Here is a 16693-nt window from a genome sequence, read left to right as displayed (position 1 = left end):
ACTCGGTGACTGTGGCTGGAGCCGGGCAGCCATCTTTCTCTCTCTCCCTGTACCTGCGGCTTCTAGTGTGGCCTCCCCACGTGGTCTCTTCAGCACAGCAGTCTCAGAATACTTCCTCCTCTTACACAGCAGCCCAGGGTGTCCAGACTGTGCTCCAAGCCACCTAGGGTGGAGATGCAGGCCTTCTTATGACTTAGCTTCAGAAAGTCCAGGACATCAATTCTGCCACATTCTAAGGGGACAGCAGGTCACCAAGGCCAGCACAGATGCAAAAGAACAGGGCGTTTAGATTCCACCTTTCAAAGAGAGGAATAATAAAGAATTTGCTGCCATCTTTAACCTACATCAGCCCCATGGAAAGACACGTCCTTCAGAGCTTGACGCCAAGGTGTCCAGAAGCTCGGAGGCCTGAGTGCCAGCTGTGGGCACAAACCAAATCACAGACTCATATGGGCCACACTCCTGCACTGCACGCGGGGTCTTTGTGGAGTGCTCTCTGTGACTTTCGCATCTTTTGAGTTTTGCAGCCATGAATGGCTCTGTCTGTGGAAGAAGGCGTTTCCACACTTGGTCAGTTTATTGGGAGAGGGGGCAGGACTGGTCATTGCCGGGGCCAGGGCTGGTGCTGGGGATGACACAGAGGGAGAGGAGGGCCAGGGCCGCAGGGGAACGTGGTCTGAAGCTGGGCTCAGAGAGCTGGCTCAGCCCACCCGCTGCTGCCTGCACTCTCCTCCCTGTTTGCGGCCTCCAACGGAGGCTCAGTCCTAGAGAGAAAGGCTGGCTCCAGGGGGTGTTTGGGGTTTGGTGCATGGCTGGCAGGGAGAGGAAAGGATTTGATTGGATCCAGAAAAGTGAGTCCAATCAGATCAGCAGAATGCAGCTGTAGGGAAGGGCAGCTGGAGTCTGTCCACGGACCCCCAAGGCACACAGCTCTGACAGCTAGGATTCTTTCGCTGATTCCTCATCTCCTCCAGAACTGTGGACAAGCCACCACCTCTGCCTGGCTTATCTGTGTCCTCGGAAACCTCTCCCTTGCAGGGGAGAGCCAGTGCAGTGCTGATGGGCACAGGCTGGAATCCGAGCTCTGCCTCTCACTGACCGTATGTCCTCAGGCAGGTCCCATAGCCTCCAGTTCCTTCTCTGTGAGGTGGGATTCATAAGAGTGCCTGCCCCTGGGGTGGCTGTGAGGATTAAATAGGTAATTGGTATTAAGTATACGGTGAGAGTTTTCACATAATATCCACAGTCCGTGTGGTCCAGGCAAGACACAGGGGCTTTGCAGCCAGATGGAACTACCTTCCAATTACAGTCCTGCCACTTACTAACCGTGTGACCTTGGGCTTCTTGAACCTCCTTCAGCCTCAGTTTCCTCATCTGTCTCCCTCGAGTTGCTGTGCGGATTAGAGAAATCGTGAAGAGAGGGCCCGGGAACAGCAGCGAGTCTGTCACATGGACGTCTCCTCCCTTCTCTTCCATGCTTTTCTTCCTTCTTGCTATTTGTCAACACCAGCTTCTTGCCCTGAGCAGGATGCTTCAGATTAATGGCAATTGTCACGTATCAACTGAACATGACACTTCCAGCCTCCTGGCTGTGTCTGTCTGCAAATTCCCCGTGACACACTCAGGGGTCCCAGTGTGAGGGCTGTTCTTTTTCATCCAGCCTCTCTTGACTTTTCAGAACTGATTGCTCTGACACAGTACACAAGGGCCTTCACGCTGTCAGGGCTGAGGGAATCTTGTTTTCCAACCACCTGACTGTCCTTCTGTTGTTCTCCCCACCACTTGGAATCAGCAATGTTTTTGTGTGCTCTTCGTGACGTGCCAAACCTGTCCTTGAACTCAGTGGTTCTCAAAGTGAGGTCCTTGGACCAGCAGCACTTTGTTGTAGTAGATTGTTTGGGGAACTGTGCTGTGTATAATGACTTAAATTTGCATCAGCAGTATTTTTGGCTGTGTGTGTGTGTGTGTGTGTGTGTGTGTGTGTGTGTGATGAAGACACCTGAATTTGAGAGTACTATTTTAATTCTATTCCTCTTCAGAACTTTTTATCACCCCATCCATTTCTTTTTCCTTGAAAAATGGAGCGGAGTGAGGCAAGTCAGCTTTCTATCTCTTTACCTAAGTAGATTGTGGTCAAAATTTAAAAGAAAAAAAAAATCATGCAGACTCAGAAAACACCCAGCTAATTTTGCTAAGCCAGTGCTTACCAAGCTTTGGTGAATGTAGTAATCACTTGGAAGTCTTGCCAAAATGCAGATTGATTCAGCAGGTCTCATGATGAGGACGGAGGGCTGGGGGTGCTCGTTTCCATCAAGCTTCTGGAAGTTGTCCACACTGCTGGTCTGAGGACCGTACTGGAAGTAGCGAAGCCTCCAGAATCTCCCCAAGGCTCGCCCACAGTGAACTCAGTTTGCACAGTGCCCTGCCATGCTGGGGCTGATGGCCCAGGAAGACTGGCTTTGTCATTAGCAGCCAGGATCTGAGCAGTTCTCATGTAGGCAGTCCCTTCCTTCTCGCAATTGTATTATTTCAGTCCAATGAACCAAAATCCGTCTTCCATTCTTGGGTGAAGCTTTCGTGTGATTGTACTTTTAGTGCTTTTCTTGCATTGAGTTATATGATTCCATTCTGTCTCCTAATGAGAATGCATCCTAATTACAAATGTATGCATGTCATAGAAAAAAAAAATACAAAACTGCTTACATAACAAGTGCCTTGAAGTGGTTAGTATTCACAATGTGAGAAGTGTTTTTTTTTTTAGAGAAACAATACAGTGACTTTAGAATTTCTTCTGGTTCGTTGATTCATGGAGCTTTCTATTTGCTTAAACTTTGAAGCAAAGGTCCTAATTGGCAATAAGAACACTAGCTGGGGCTTCTGAAAGGAAAGCAACCTGATCAGACTTCAAGGCACTGACCCAAGAATGAGGTTACAGTCTATTATTAATACTGGTTCAGTCAGTGACTAGCAGCAAACTACTCATTTCCATTTTTCTCGTAAAATAGAGATAATGAAAACTTATACCTCCAATGTACGGATTATTGGCTTTAATACTACCTGTGGACCAAAGGATCCCAAGCCTCTATTTATAGTCCAGATTTCTGTCCTTCTAAGCCCCAGACTAGTATATCCAAATGCCCACCAGGTGTTGCCATCTGGAGATGCATGGCGCTCCCCATAATCAGTTGTCCAACTGAACTTACCATCTTCCTTCCTCTTCCTCTATTCCCATCCTGGTTAGTTGTGTGACCATTACACTCTCCTCATCCAAGCCAGGAGGCATCATTCCCTATTAAATTGTGAGCTCCTTGAAGCAGTAATTGGGTTTACTCACCTTTATAACCCCAGTATCTTGCACTGGACTTGGCACAGCAAAATGCTCAAAAACATGTCACTGAATTGAACTAAACTCTGTAAAGATGGATGGTCCCTATAACCCTGGCAATCATTTCTGAGGATTGTGGTGCATGGCAACGTCTCTTTCTCCCCTAAAAAGAAGGTGAATACAGCTTTCTTTGTTGATTATTTCTACTGCCAGGATATGGTGAATTCCTATGACTTTAAAATACATACGAGCAAAGTGGTCCTTTTTTAATTTTTAGTTTTATATTCTGCATCAACTGTAATCTAGATTTATCTACATATTTTATTGATTTCTTTTCTGATCATGTTTGTTGGCTCCTGTCTCCCTCCCTCTTGGATGCATTCCTTCTATGTACTGGCATCATAATAGACACTATGGGGTATTGTCTTTAATTTTACAACCTGTGAGGTTGAATTTGTAAACACCATTTTAAAATGATGAGACTGAATTTCAAAGAGAGTAATTACTACTCAAAAACTTAAAAATAGAACTACCTTATGACCCAGCAATTCCACTTCTGGGTATTTATCTGAAGAAAACCGAAACACTAATTTGAAAAGATATATGCACCCCTGTGTTCATTACAACATTATTTACGATAGCCAAGATGCCTATCAATAGATGATTGGATAAAGAAGTGGTACATATGTACAATGGAATATTACTTGGCCATAAAAAAGAATGGAATCTTATCACTTGCGACAACATGGATGGGCCTAGAGGGAATTATGCTAAATGAAATACATCAGACAGAGAAAGACAAATACCATGTGGTCTCACTTATATGTGGCATCTAAAGAACAAAATAAATGAACAAACAAAACAGAAACAGACTCACAGATACAGAGAACAAACTGATGGTTGCCCAGAGGGAAAGTGTGTTGGGGACCTGGTGAGACAGGTGAAGGGAGTGAAAAATACACATTGGTAGATACCAAATAGTCATGGGGATGTAAAATACAACATAAAGAATATAGTCAATAATGTTGCAACAACTATGTAAAGTGCCAGGTGGGTGCTAGACTCATCGGGGGCAATCACTGCATAAATTACATAAATATCTGACCACTATGTTGTACATCTGAAACTAATATAAAATAATATTGAATGACAACTGTAACTGAAAAAAATAATTTTTAAAAAGTTAGTTTTATAATTTTTTAAAGGGGAGTAATTACTCACTTTCCCAATATCACACACAAGCGAGGGGGCTTGGTTGCCAACCCTTTCTTCTGCATGGCTACCAGCCTTCCTAACACACGTTAGGAGGATACAGTCTTTCTTCCTTTTACTTGGAAATCTTCATAAAGATGCAGTATCATTCTTTGCTGTTCATAAAATCATATATGTTCATGAAATTTGAAAAATTAAAGAAAAGTTACCCGTAATTCCAGTGTTGCGAGATACCAACAGTTACATTTGCTACATTTCTTTCCAGGTTTCTTTTTTTTTTTTTCTTATTTATATTTATGGTTTTTTAATAGGCTACACTGTTTCAATTATTATATGTTTGTAATTTATTTTAATATTTGGTAGGACAAGTTTCCCCTATTCTGTATCTTTTCTTTTTCAAAAGTTCTCTTCGCTACAAAAAAATCTTTAATTTTTTAAAAATGAGAACTTCTCTCAATCTGCTTTTACTTTGTGGGAGAGGCCGATCTGAATTCTAGTTGCAGAATCAGAAGTTCTCTACATGCAGAAAAGAGACTGTTTAATGAAACTCAAGGTGAGGAGGACCCCAATAAATGATGGCAAAAATGAGTTCAAAATGTGCTTACATCATTTTTTAAGACATCAATTTATATAATACTTATGGAATCATTGACGTTCTTCCAAATACCTGCCTTGAGCTGGGGGTTAGTGAAGACATTGTGACACCAGGTAATGAAACAAGGGGGTGGCGAGAGAGAGACCTTTAGAGAACTGAGAAAATAAGCTGTTGATTCTCTGTCACTATAAGAAAGGAGTTTCACCTTTTGGTTGGAACTTAGCTGCTGAAGAGAGCTTTACCCCAAAGCGTGTCCCCACTTGCCGTCCAGGAAGTTCCCAAACGGAAGTTCTTCCCTCCCCATTTTGCAGACTGAGCAGATGAGCCCACGTAGCTGTGGAATGAGACACTCTGCTTTGACTGAATCTGCTTTTCCTAGCCCTTCTCCATGTCCACCTGAAACTCCTCAAACTTGGTGCTGTCACAGTTTTGTACCTCAGGAGCTGGACCATTTCGTGGCTGAGCAATTCCCCCAGAAGTCCGAGAGCTGCAGGAATGAAAAGTATATAAAGCCACACGGAGACGTTTTCCTGGGTGAGGGCCCTGGGCTATACCAGGCAGGGGCCCTGGTTCCCTCGCAGTTTTCACTCAGTGACTCTAACCCAAAGCGGACCTCTTCAGGAAACGATCCTGGAGCATGAAGTTGCTGTCCAGCCGTTCCTTTTCAGCATGGACATTGGCTGCCCAGAGGGTTGCCCCACCAGTAGGCTTTTTCCAGGGATGGTGGAGAGTGTTTGCCCAACCCCATGGTATGCCAGGGCAATGCAAAGAGATGGGCATGGTGTCCAGCGGCTGAGCCCACCAAGGTTACACAGCATGGCGAGTGGTCCAGCCTGGACTTGGACACACTTCCCAATCCCAGTGCAGCCCGCCATCCTCGGAGTCTTACAGTGGATTGCCTTTGTCGAAGCTACCACACTGCCGGGGAGATGCCTCTGTTGGCCAAGGGACTACTGGTTCATGGTGGGGATTAGCAAAAGCTGGCGGGCTGATGTGTGGGTCGGAGATGGCTGTGGAGCCCCATGCAGGGGTCATTGCTGGGGAGAATGCAGAAGGCCGTGCTGTGTGGTGTCTAGAGTCATGGAACAGAAGGAGGAAGATAGAGCTCATGAAAAAGAGCAGTGCAGGCAGGAGGGCGTATTAAGGAAACTGATGTCTGTTGAGTCAACCAGGAAAATAAGAATTCATCCACTGCAGATGTAAAATCCTTTGGTAAAGCCAAAGAAGATAAGAGCTTCAGGGGTGGTTATGCTTTGGGTTTACAAAAAAAAAAAAAAAGCAATATAATCTGTTCTCTTTGCAGAGATCGTCTTAGGAGATACAGTGTAATAGTACAAACTGTGAAGTGTGTCTGCAAAAGCTCCTTCCGTTAATGAACGCTTAACTTAGCAGTGCAGCCAGCTCCCAAATAGCTAATGAAGTCAGTACTAGGAAGCACTCCGGGAAAGGTGTGTGCTTAGAGAAGAGATGTGGAATTCAGAGGAGGTTTTCTCAAGAAGAATGAAGACAATAGGTACAAAGCATGTGTACCTTGGATCGTGTTGGGTTATCTTGTATTTGTATTGCAGAATGTTTCAGCCACTCTCAAAAGTGCCCAGCGTGCTAGAAAGACGCTCGTGGACCATCATCCTGATTTAACAACTCTCATGGACCCACCATAACAGATTTTAGGGAGATGAAACATTACAGATGCACTGGCGCTCCACACCTGCCTGCCTACCAGGACCCCACCTCCGTGTGAAAGCGCAGCTCTCTTGTTACGCTGTCCGAGTGAGGGCCCTGACCCTCTCCATCTACACACTTCCTCTGAGAAGCCTTGAGCTTGGTGAGGGTGGCGATGGCTTTCCCTGTGTCAGGGCTGAGTCCTTTCCCTGGATTGTCCCGTCAAGTACTCCCAAAACTCTGTGGTGCCATTATTACCTGTTTGACAGGTGAGGAGACAGAGGCAGAGAGAGGTTAGGTGACTTGCCTGAGATCACCCAGCCTACTGGTGCAGAGCTGGGATTGGAAGCCAGGCTCAGAGCCAGTGCTGTTACCCACTGCACCGTGGCGAGCAGGCCACTGCTGACAGCACACACTTCGAATTGAGCACTGGTTTTGCGCCAGACTCTGCTGCATTGCTTCATATTCCATCTATATCCATTTAACCTCCTCCATCACCTCATAGGAGTGGGAGCTATTGTTATTTCCACCTTGCAGAGACCAAAGCACGGAGAGGCGGACGGACCTCCCTGACGGGACTTTGGGGAACTCGACAGCACACTTCTCCAGCCTCCCTGGGTGCTGCCGTTCTCACAGCCCTCTCTTCACACCCCTGCCCCAGGAGCCACCTGCATCCTCTGAGTGTCCTCTGAGCCATAAATTTTTAAATAAGTGAAATAAAAGCAGTAATATCAAATGAGAGTAATCATGCCTGAGCCTTCCCTGGGGCTTCCAGAAAAGCTCTCCACATTAACTCTAAGTCCAAACATAATCTAAAACGCATCACTTCTTTAGGAAAAGCTTTCTGCTCTCCAAATCGGGCTGTGGTTTTGCTGGTCATTCTCCAAGGATTCAGTGCCATCCTTCCACCTCCCAGCAACCCCAGGGTGGTACCCTGGTTACACTGCGACATGAACAAGCTGAGGCATTCTGTTTTAGAGGTCGTTAACATGCTTCGAAGGTCATGCAGTTTTGGTATAACCAGGGAATGGAGAACTCATCCTGTGATGTACTTGCAGTATTAGGACTCATGGTTGCAGATAATAGAAACCCAATTCAAAAGAGCTTAAACGAAAGAGGGAATTTTTTGGCTCATATCATGGAAAAGTCCAAGGGTTGACCGCAGGCTTGAGTAGATCCAAGGGTTCAAAGTATATCAACAGGATTCTGTCCCTTCCCACTGTCAAATCTGTTTTGTTCAGAGAACCACGAATATCCCCCAAGTGATGGCAAAGATGGCCTGGAAGCCCCAGGCTTTCATTCTGCCATGGAACCAGCCCAGCAGAAAGGAAGAATCTCTTCCCTACAGCAACAATGAAAGCCCTCACCTCAGCTTTGATTGGCAGGTCTGTGTCATGTGACCACATGGCTATCAGGGGATGGGACCAGCTTTTTCAGAACAAAGTAGACTCAGTTAGGGAGGAGGAGAGAGTGTCCCAAAAGGAAAAGAAATGTCCTTTTGTTAAATGAATGAGGGGCTCAGTAACAACCATCCTCCACCAGTACTTTTGTGGACCCTGTCAGCTGCAGAGCTGAGCCCCCCAGCAGGTCCTTCCTGGTGGTCAGCTGCTCAGAGAGCAGGGCAAGTGTGTGGGAGAGGCAGCGTGGAGAACATTTCTCTTCTAGAATTGCATTTTTTGTGTGTGCTTTCAAAGCTATCAAGTAAATCATAAGCCCAGAGGTTATGATTTCCAAGGACAAAATCTTCTGTATTTTTTCCTGCTATATTAGTCTAAACTCTGAAAATGGCTTCATGTTTTTTGGTGTTTTTTTTTAAATAAAAATGCAGATGCTTATTGTAGTAAAATGCTACAGGAAAATACACTGAAGAGAGCCAGTCGCTCTGCGCATTGGGTGCCTGAGACTAGTGTCTGTGCGTGGTTGAGCTCCCATTTTGGATCCCTGCTCAGGCACTTGCTCCTTTGGGCAAGGCATCAGCCTCACTGCATCTCTATTTATCATCCATAAAAACGGTTCGCATCCCTGTAGAGCTGTTGTAAGCTTACTGAGCCCTTACGTGGTGCCAGATACCTTATTGCTCGCGTCACATCATTTAATCCTCAAACAGCCTTATAAGGTGTCACTGTTAGCATCCCCATTTTATAGATGAAGAAGCTGAGGCCGAGAGGGATTCATGCATTTGCTCAAGACCACACAGGCAGTAAAAGCCAGGGCCGGAGCCATCCCAGCCTGCCCAGCACCCATGCACTTACGCACAGAGCTCTACTCTGTGAGAATTAAGTCGTGATTCAAGGAACGCTTTGGGCACAGTGCCTCAGACAGAGCAAGCACTCAAGTAATTGTGTTTATTTTTATAAATAGCGATGATGCTGGTGAGATATATACATAAACATATATATACACACACACACATTATGTTCTATTGGAAAGGGAAAATCGATAATAAACAATTTAATCGTTAATTAGCATATTAATGTGTTGACTGTCTTATAAATAATGAATCATGAATAATTGAATATCAGGTACAGAGAAGCACTCTACAGAAATATGGGGAAAGAAAATGAGAGTGTGAGGGTAGAAGCTGTGTTGGCACGGTGGTGGTGTTTTAGCGAGGGCGGTCAGGGATGGCCTCCCAAAGGGGGTGCCATTTGTGCAGGGAGCTCCAAGTTTGTGAGCCAGGCAGGTGACTGGCAAGCTTGGCTTTGGGGTACGTGGATAGGATCTGGTGGATAGGCATGTGGGGCTCCCCCAGTGCCAAACAAGGAGGGCTTCACTGCAAGGTGGTAACCCCTGTATTGGAATCCTAATTCTGCTCCAGTAGATGATTCAATTTTCTTAGAAAACTGCTTTCTGTTTCTGACTTAGGACAAAGCATCCTTGGACCAATTGTCCATTTGTTCGGGAATAGGGACAGGGGCCAAGAGGCCCCACTATTGTCTATGTACCCATCAGATGAGCTTTCTGACTCCTGTCTCATAATCCAGGCCTGCCCTCCGCACCCAGCGACCCACTCTGTCCACATTGGATCGCTCAGTCTTCTGTCTGATTCGCAGAACATTATTCTCTCCATCACTTTCAATTTTCCAGAAATCTGTCAGAATCTCTGATTCTGCTCTCACCCTCATTCTTCATTTTTATAGATTTCTTTCCCATTGCATGTCTTCTCACATCTCATGGGCATCTGGGGAGGGAGAGCAGCTACATGTGTGCTTGTTCCTCCATTAAATTAGAAGCATTTCTACTCATTTTGCTTTTCTAAATTTTCTTTGAAATGAGCATGCGTTCTGACATTCCTCATATGAAACATAACAACAAAAGCATATTCTTCAAGTGAGAGGGACTTAGAAATACGGTCTTGTCAGAGAGAAGAGGGTAAAATCATGTCAGAGTTTTGTACCGAACGTCTCAGAGGAAACTGCTTTCCTATCGTGCTTCAGGCGGAACGAATAAGAGGCTGGAGAATTTTGCCGTAGAGCCCAGGGTCTCACTTGTGCTTTTTATGTTCCCAAGTTAAGTTAGAAATGTTGCTAATGCAGTAACAGTACCATATACATATACATACATATACACACACATACATATATACATATGTATATATATGTATGTATATATGTATATATATTTTTAAATAAAATATATATATATTTTTAACTTTTATTCATTTTTTAAGGAGGGCGCAGCTCACAGTGGCCCATATGGAGAACTGGCAACCTTGGTGTTTTTAGCTCCACACTCTAACCAAGCCACCCTATCTATATTTTTTAATTGTCACAGGGTTATATAGCACAGCATAGGGAGTGTAGTCAATAATATTCTAATAACTATGTACACTGTCAGATGGGTAATAGACTTATTGGGGTTATCACTTTGGGAGGTAGGTAAATATCTAATCACTATGTTAGTTTCTACACCTTAAACTAATAAAACAAACAGATATATCAGTTAGTGGCTTCAAATGACAAGCATGTATCAGCTCGGTTGTGGGGTGGACTTGGGTGCACGGATCTTCTGCTGGTTTTACCTGGCATCACTCATGTGTCTCCAGTCAACTGGCAGTTGATGGTCTCTCTCACTTGTCTGGGGGTTGGCTGGATACCTTCTGGGGCAAGAGGGGTGATGGGGCCAAGTACCTCTCATCATCCCAAAGGCTAGCTTGGGCTTGCTCACATGGCGACGGGTTGCAAGACTTCTAAGGGCAGTAAGGGAGGAGGCTGCAAGGCTCAGGATTCACACAGTCTCACTTCCATCGCTCTCTGTGGTCACAGCCCGTGGGCCAGCCCAGATGCCAGGAGCAGAGAAATAAACTCCACCTTTTGATGGGACAAGCAACAAAGGATTGTGGCAACCTTCGCACTCCACCATTGAATGATTCCATTTTGGAATTCAAATTTTCTGTTTTCTGATTCTGTGTTTTCTCCAGGCTCCTGAGAGCTCAGTCTCTGGAATGGTTCTACAATAATGTGAAGAGCCGTTTCAAACGCTTCGGCAGTGCCAAGGTCCTGAAGAATCTGTACAGGAAACACCGGCTGGAGAGTGGGGCATGCTTCGACATCCTTGGTACGCTGGCTGCCTGCCTCTCTGGGAGTCCGTGGGGAGCGGGTGGCGTAGGAGGCCTTGCTCAGAGGCCCCGTCGGCTAAGGCACAGTCACCTGAGACAGAGAAAGTTGCTTAAACTCCCGGCTCTAGTGAGGAGCAGAAATAGGACATGTTTTTGGACATACACCAAAGACTCTGCTAACTTTTGAGTCTTTAGGTTTCAGCATCCCCACTGGGCTGGGTAAAGTAGGAGCTGGGAGGACCAAAGTATTTCTGCAAATTGCAGCTTTTTTCATTCTGAATCCTTAGAAATTAAAGATTCTTGATCGTCTTCCCCCTCAGGATTAAAACATTACAACGCCATCTTTGTTTGGTTGTGTAGACTAGGTCTGCACTCAAAGGATATGCCCTCCACACTCCCCTTCCTTCCTGCTCCAAAATTCTGTTTATACCAGCCCCAGAATTTGATGTAATGGGAGAGTGAGAAAAGTACCAGCTTCCTCCCAGGAAGCTTGAAGGATGAATCCTGCCTAGACTGTTTTCTATGGCTAAGACAACCAATGTATGCAATTAGAATGAGAAATTATGTTCTGTAGTTCTCTCAGACCAGCCAGTAGAAAGAAATGGTTGTCAGAATATGAGCAGAATGTCCTCCAAAAGAGCCTATTTTTTCTCTCTAGAGGCAGATGTTTTCGTCACTTTGCTGACACAGGTAAATGCTTTTTATCCACAAGAAAGAGGGTAGGAAAAAAGAAATCTCATCCATCCCATTTGGAGCTTTTTCACCATCATTATTTTGTATTCTCAATAAAGTCTTCAGTTTTATCTTATCTAAAAATATTCCAGCCACTGAGACAAGGGAGAAAATAGGATGGAAGCATTGAACAGAGAATCATTAGCGCCTTTTGTGGTAGTTGGTAGAATATCTTTCAAACGACTCAAGAAGCCTGTAGCTAAGAGAGCAGTAATGAAGGTTTACACATATTATTTTTATTCTCTCTTTTCTCTAAAATTTTTTCTCTAGGAATGGAGGCAGAAAACAAAGCTTAAAAGTAATGGTGTTAACAGCAGTTCCTCAACCCAAAGAAGTAGCTCCAGAACGTTTCAGAATAGAATTGGCTCACTCATTTGCATCCCTTTCTTTCTTTCCTCTGTTGTACATCTTCCCATTTGCTTTTTTTTTTTTTTTACCTCTTTACATGTCCTCAAATTCAGATGTCATAGGTGTTCTCGCCTGCTTAATGCAAATGGAGGGAAAAGCAAACATATAGAGAATCCTGTAGAGCAACACAATTCTGATTTCCTTCCCTTTCTCGGGAGGATGCCACAGGAGACGCAGGCCGACACAATCCCAAGTGGGCGAGCTCAGGTCTTTGAAATCCTCAAGTGTCATTTTCAAAGGAGCATCATCCACTGGGAATAACTGTCATCCACAATTGAAGCCGGTTTAGGTGCTGGGCCCCCAGTGATTCTCTTCTTTCATCTGGGCTTCAGTCTCGGCCCCAACCACATCGCATCCTGGGATTTTCTACAAAGCCGTCGCTTTGTTATCTGTTCCCAATGTGTGGCCCTGTGCCTGGTACATCGTATGTTCTTGATATTGTGCTAACTCGTTCAATCTTAAAGCATTTTGTGGGGAATCAAGACACTTCACAGAAGTATTAGCATCAGTTACTTTCATGATTAGTATCTCCAGTTAAATTAAGATTTCCTTTTGATACACGTGAAGACAAGCAGACCGGAGACAATTAATGAGACGGTACTCGAGCTTGTAAAGCCGTGGTCGTAAAATAATGACATTTATTCTACATGCCACCTAGAAAATTCAGTGACACCTCAAGTATGGAGAAATCTCCCAGTACTTAAAGTGGCCTCCTGGTTAGGTCAGAAGACCGCCTGTCCCTGTGTGAGCTATTGGCTGTGCCCTGGCCTCTCTGCCACTGCCCACACGCCGTTGGCCACTCACCATCTAGGTCAGTCCCCGCTGAACACTTGTGCTGCACTGTGAAGCACCCAATCAGAGCACGTAGCACATCTATCATTTTATATTTATTTATATAAATCTTGGATTAAGAAATTCTAGACTGTCAAGGTTGTCAGGGCAGGGGGGACCCTAACACTCAGCCCAGGGCCAGGCACCTAGTAGATAGTCGTGGAGGTTTTGCTCGATGGATGAATGAATGAATGCTGATGTAGCCGTGCCAAAGGGAAGTGTTTGCTAAGATGTGTAGCCTGGGGATGACTTAACCTAAAGCTTTATTTTAAAACTGGGGAAACGGAGACCTAGGAAGACTAAATTACTTCCTCAAGGTCACAGAGCTAGGATAAATAGACTTCAGGCCTTTTGAAAGCCCGGCCAAAAACCACAAACACAGAGCATGGCATGTGGTTAGGCTGAGTTACCACGACAGGCTGCACACTCGTGGCTTCTTTCATCAAGGTGGCAGCCTGCTAACCCGCTACAAATGCCTATGGCAGGTGCTCTTAGAGTTCCTACCTGGGAACCCCCATGACAGCCCATCCAGGGCAGCACAGGGTGTGTCCTCTGTGTTGACGCCTTTTGCTTAGTTTGCCCCTTTTGAGCTAAAGAGTGTAGACCTATATTTATTTTCTCAGTTCTATCAATCAGTGTTTTCCACCAGCATCCAATTCAATATATATTTTTTCATTTTTGACCACCTGCTATCTAGGTGCTATCTTACGTACTTGGGATACAATACAGTGATTTAAAAAAAAAAAATCATCCCCACCTTTGGAGTCCTCATTTGATGTGAACACATATGCTAAAACCCCCCAATTTTAAAAGGGCTTTAAAAAGGGTTTAGCCAACTGCCTTCCCCAGTCTGGAACTAAGACTAGGGTTGTGTATTCAATTAAAAGAAGACCAGAGAAGAAGCAGTGGGCCTTAAAAGATCAAATGCCATGGTTTACCTTGTCTCACACTGGGTTTGTTTCACATGGACTCTCTTCTGCTGGAGAGAATGATGACAGTTAAATCATAAGCTAAGGACATCTGTTTGGATCAGGGCCGTGGACTGTAGCTAAAGACCAGGCACACCATCCTGGGGACAGCACCCTGGTTAGTCCTCTTCATGTAGTAAGGAAGCCTAGTGTCAGAGAGACTGAGTACCTCACTCTAGGTCACGTAACTAGGAATTTTCATGTCCAGGAATGGATCTCACATCTCTCTGACTTCGGTCTATTTTTCTGTCTTGGATGCCATGTTACATCTAAAGAATTTACTGGAAGAAAGTTGGGGAGGCAGCAACGCTATACCAGGAATCCATGTGAGAAGGAAAATGTGACTGGTTAAAAATTGTAGCATTATTGTGGGAGCCAGAGATTCCCTACATCTATTTGCAAGGCTAACGTCATCAAAATGGGTCTGGTGGTCTGCCAATACAGTGACACAGAGCATGAGTGCTCACTGATAAACTTTGATAGTCATATTCTCCCTCTTCCCCCACCCCACCCCCCTTCTTCCCTCTCTCCTCTAGGAGGAAGCTATTTTGAGGCGAACCTGGAGAATGAAGGAAGTATTTCAGGAAGTGAGTCAGCATTTTATAGGCAGGCGGAAGGTAAGGTTGCTGAAGAGTTGACAGCTAATGGGAAGTTGGGGGAACAGAAACACCTTCAGATAGTCAGGGTCTCTCAACTGCATTGTAACCACTGGGTACAGCTGTATGTTGCTATGTGGGAGTCTCTGTGGGTCTTGTCATTGCGCTTGGTATGAATCCATCATCAAAACAATGTGATATATAGGTGACATATTACAGACTTGTACACCTGAAACCAATGTAACTTTAAAAACAATTGTCACCCCAATAAACTTTAATTAAAAAAAATAGGTGAGGATATCCAAGGTGTGGCCTAGAGTAGGGTTTTCAGGCGGGAATTCCCGCCCGTTCTCAAGAATTTTTTTTTTCCACTTTCCCGTTCCCGAATCCTGAGAAAAGTTGGTTGGAAAATCGGCTCCTTGAACCCAGGTGGTTGGTAGTATTAGCCGTCCCTTTGTGGAAGCGATTCACCGTGGAAGACAGAAAACAGTTTGTATCTCAGGATTCAGGAACGGGAAAGCAAAAAAATTTCCTGAGAACAGGCGGGAATTCCCACCTAGAATCATAGCCTAGAGAAATGCATTTGCTACCCAACCACCAGCTGCTTTATGATCAACTAGTGAGTGTTCTGGAGTTGAACTATAAAAGCCAATAAACGTACATATGCAATCCATTCATTTAAACTATTCTTAGAAAGAATGTATCGTTTACTGATTAACTTCTACTTTTTTGTACCAATATAATAGTCCCCTTAGGGCAGAGGTTAAAACAAACCTCCAGTTTAAAAAAAAAAAACTTTCTCCAACACTTTTGGTCCTTCTCCAAAGTAAGAGCCCTTGAGAACCAGCGTCTCTGAGTCGCCCTGCTCCTGGGGCCCCCCAGCTCTTCTGCTTAGTCTGTTCTCTTCCCACGAAGGTCCTGTCCTCTCTCGTCCTTGCTACCTGAAGCTTCTCCATGGGCGGCCACACACCATGACCTGCCTCAGCCCGCCGCTATTTACTGCTGAGCCTGAAATGCCCAGCCCTGATTTCAGCCCGGAGTTCTAGACTCCGGTTTCCAATGCTTGGCCATCAGGACCTGTAGGTCATCCAGGGACCTTAGCCTCAGTGTGTCCTAATCACTCTCCTCAGCCACTTAGGTCCACCAGCAGGTTTTCTCTCCTGCAACTCCCCTCCCTGCTCCCACCGGTCACCCGAGTTCCCATCAGCTCAATTTCCAACACGATCCTTTCCTTTTCATTCTGATGCCCATGGCTGGAGCACCTCCCTGCCCACAAATCTCCTATATTCATTCTATCTCGGTGACCATTTGTACCAGTCAGGGCTCTCCAGAACCACAGGAAGTGCGCACGCGCGCACACACACACACACACACACACACACACACACCACAGAGATTTGTTTTCAAGGACTTGGCTCACACAATTATGGGGCCTGGCAAACCCAAAATCTATCGGGTAGCTCAGCAGGCTGGAAACCCAGGCGGGAGTTGCTGCTTCAGTCTTAAGGCAGGATTTCTTCTCTGGGAAACCTTAGATTTTGCTCTTCAGGCCTTGCAACTGATTGGCTAAGGCCCACTGGCATTTTAGAGGGTAATCTCCTTTACTTAAAGTCAACCCTTGTAGATGTTAACCACGTCTACAAAATACCTTCACAGCAACCCCTGGATTCGTGTTTGAGTAAATAACTGGGTGCGATCGCCCAGCCACGCCGGCACATAAACCAATCTTCCCTCCATCTCACTGGTGTTTTCACCTCTGGTCGTTCTGCCTCTGTCTTCTTACTCTTCCTTCACCTCCCACCAGTT

The 16693-nt window shown here is 45.2% G+C and overlaps 1 protein-coding gene across 4 annotated transcripts in view; it reads left to right on the top strand.

Annotated features, from left to right (window-relative positions):
- MYRIP (myosin VIIA and Rab interacting protein) overlaps positions 1–16693 on the top strand; it is a 224954-nt gene that overhangs the window by 146849 nt on the left and 61412 nt on the right. For 3 of the 4 annotated variants that reach the window (XM_019727577.3, XM_019727576.3, XM_074312580.2), the window contains exons 4-5: positions 11215–11351; positions 14828–14908. In XM_019727577.3, the coding sequence (XP_019583136.3) occupies positions 11215–11351; positions 14828–14908 (218 nt within the window). The remainder of the gene's footprint in view (positions 1–11214; positions 11352–14827; positions 14909–16693) is intronic. The other variant, XM_019727578.3, reaches the window with a different exon arrangement.

This window comes from Rhinolophus sinicus, chromosome 5 (assembly GCF_057876585.1).
Source record: "Rhinolophus sinicus isolate RSI-liver-muscle chromosome 5, RSI-T2T, whole genome shotgun sequence".
Lineage (NCBI taxonomy): Eukaryota > Metazoa > Chordata > Mammalia > Chiroptera > Rhinolophidae > Rhinolophus > Rhinolophus sinicus.
The sequence above is the reverse complement of the archived record's forward strand: the minus strand, read 5'-3'. Positions and strand labels throughout refer to the sequence as shown.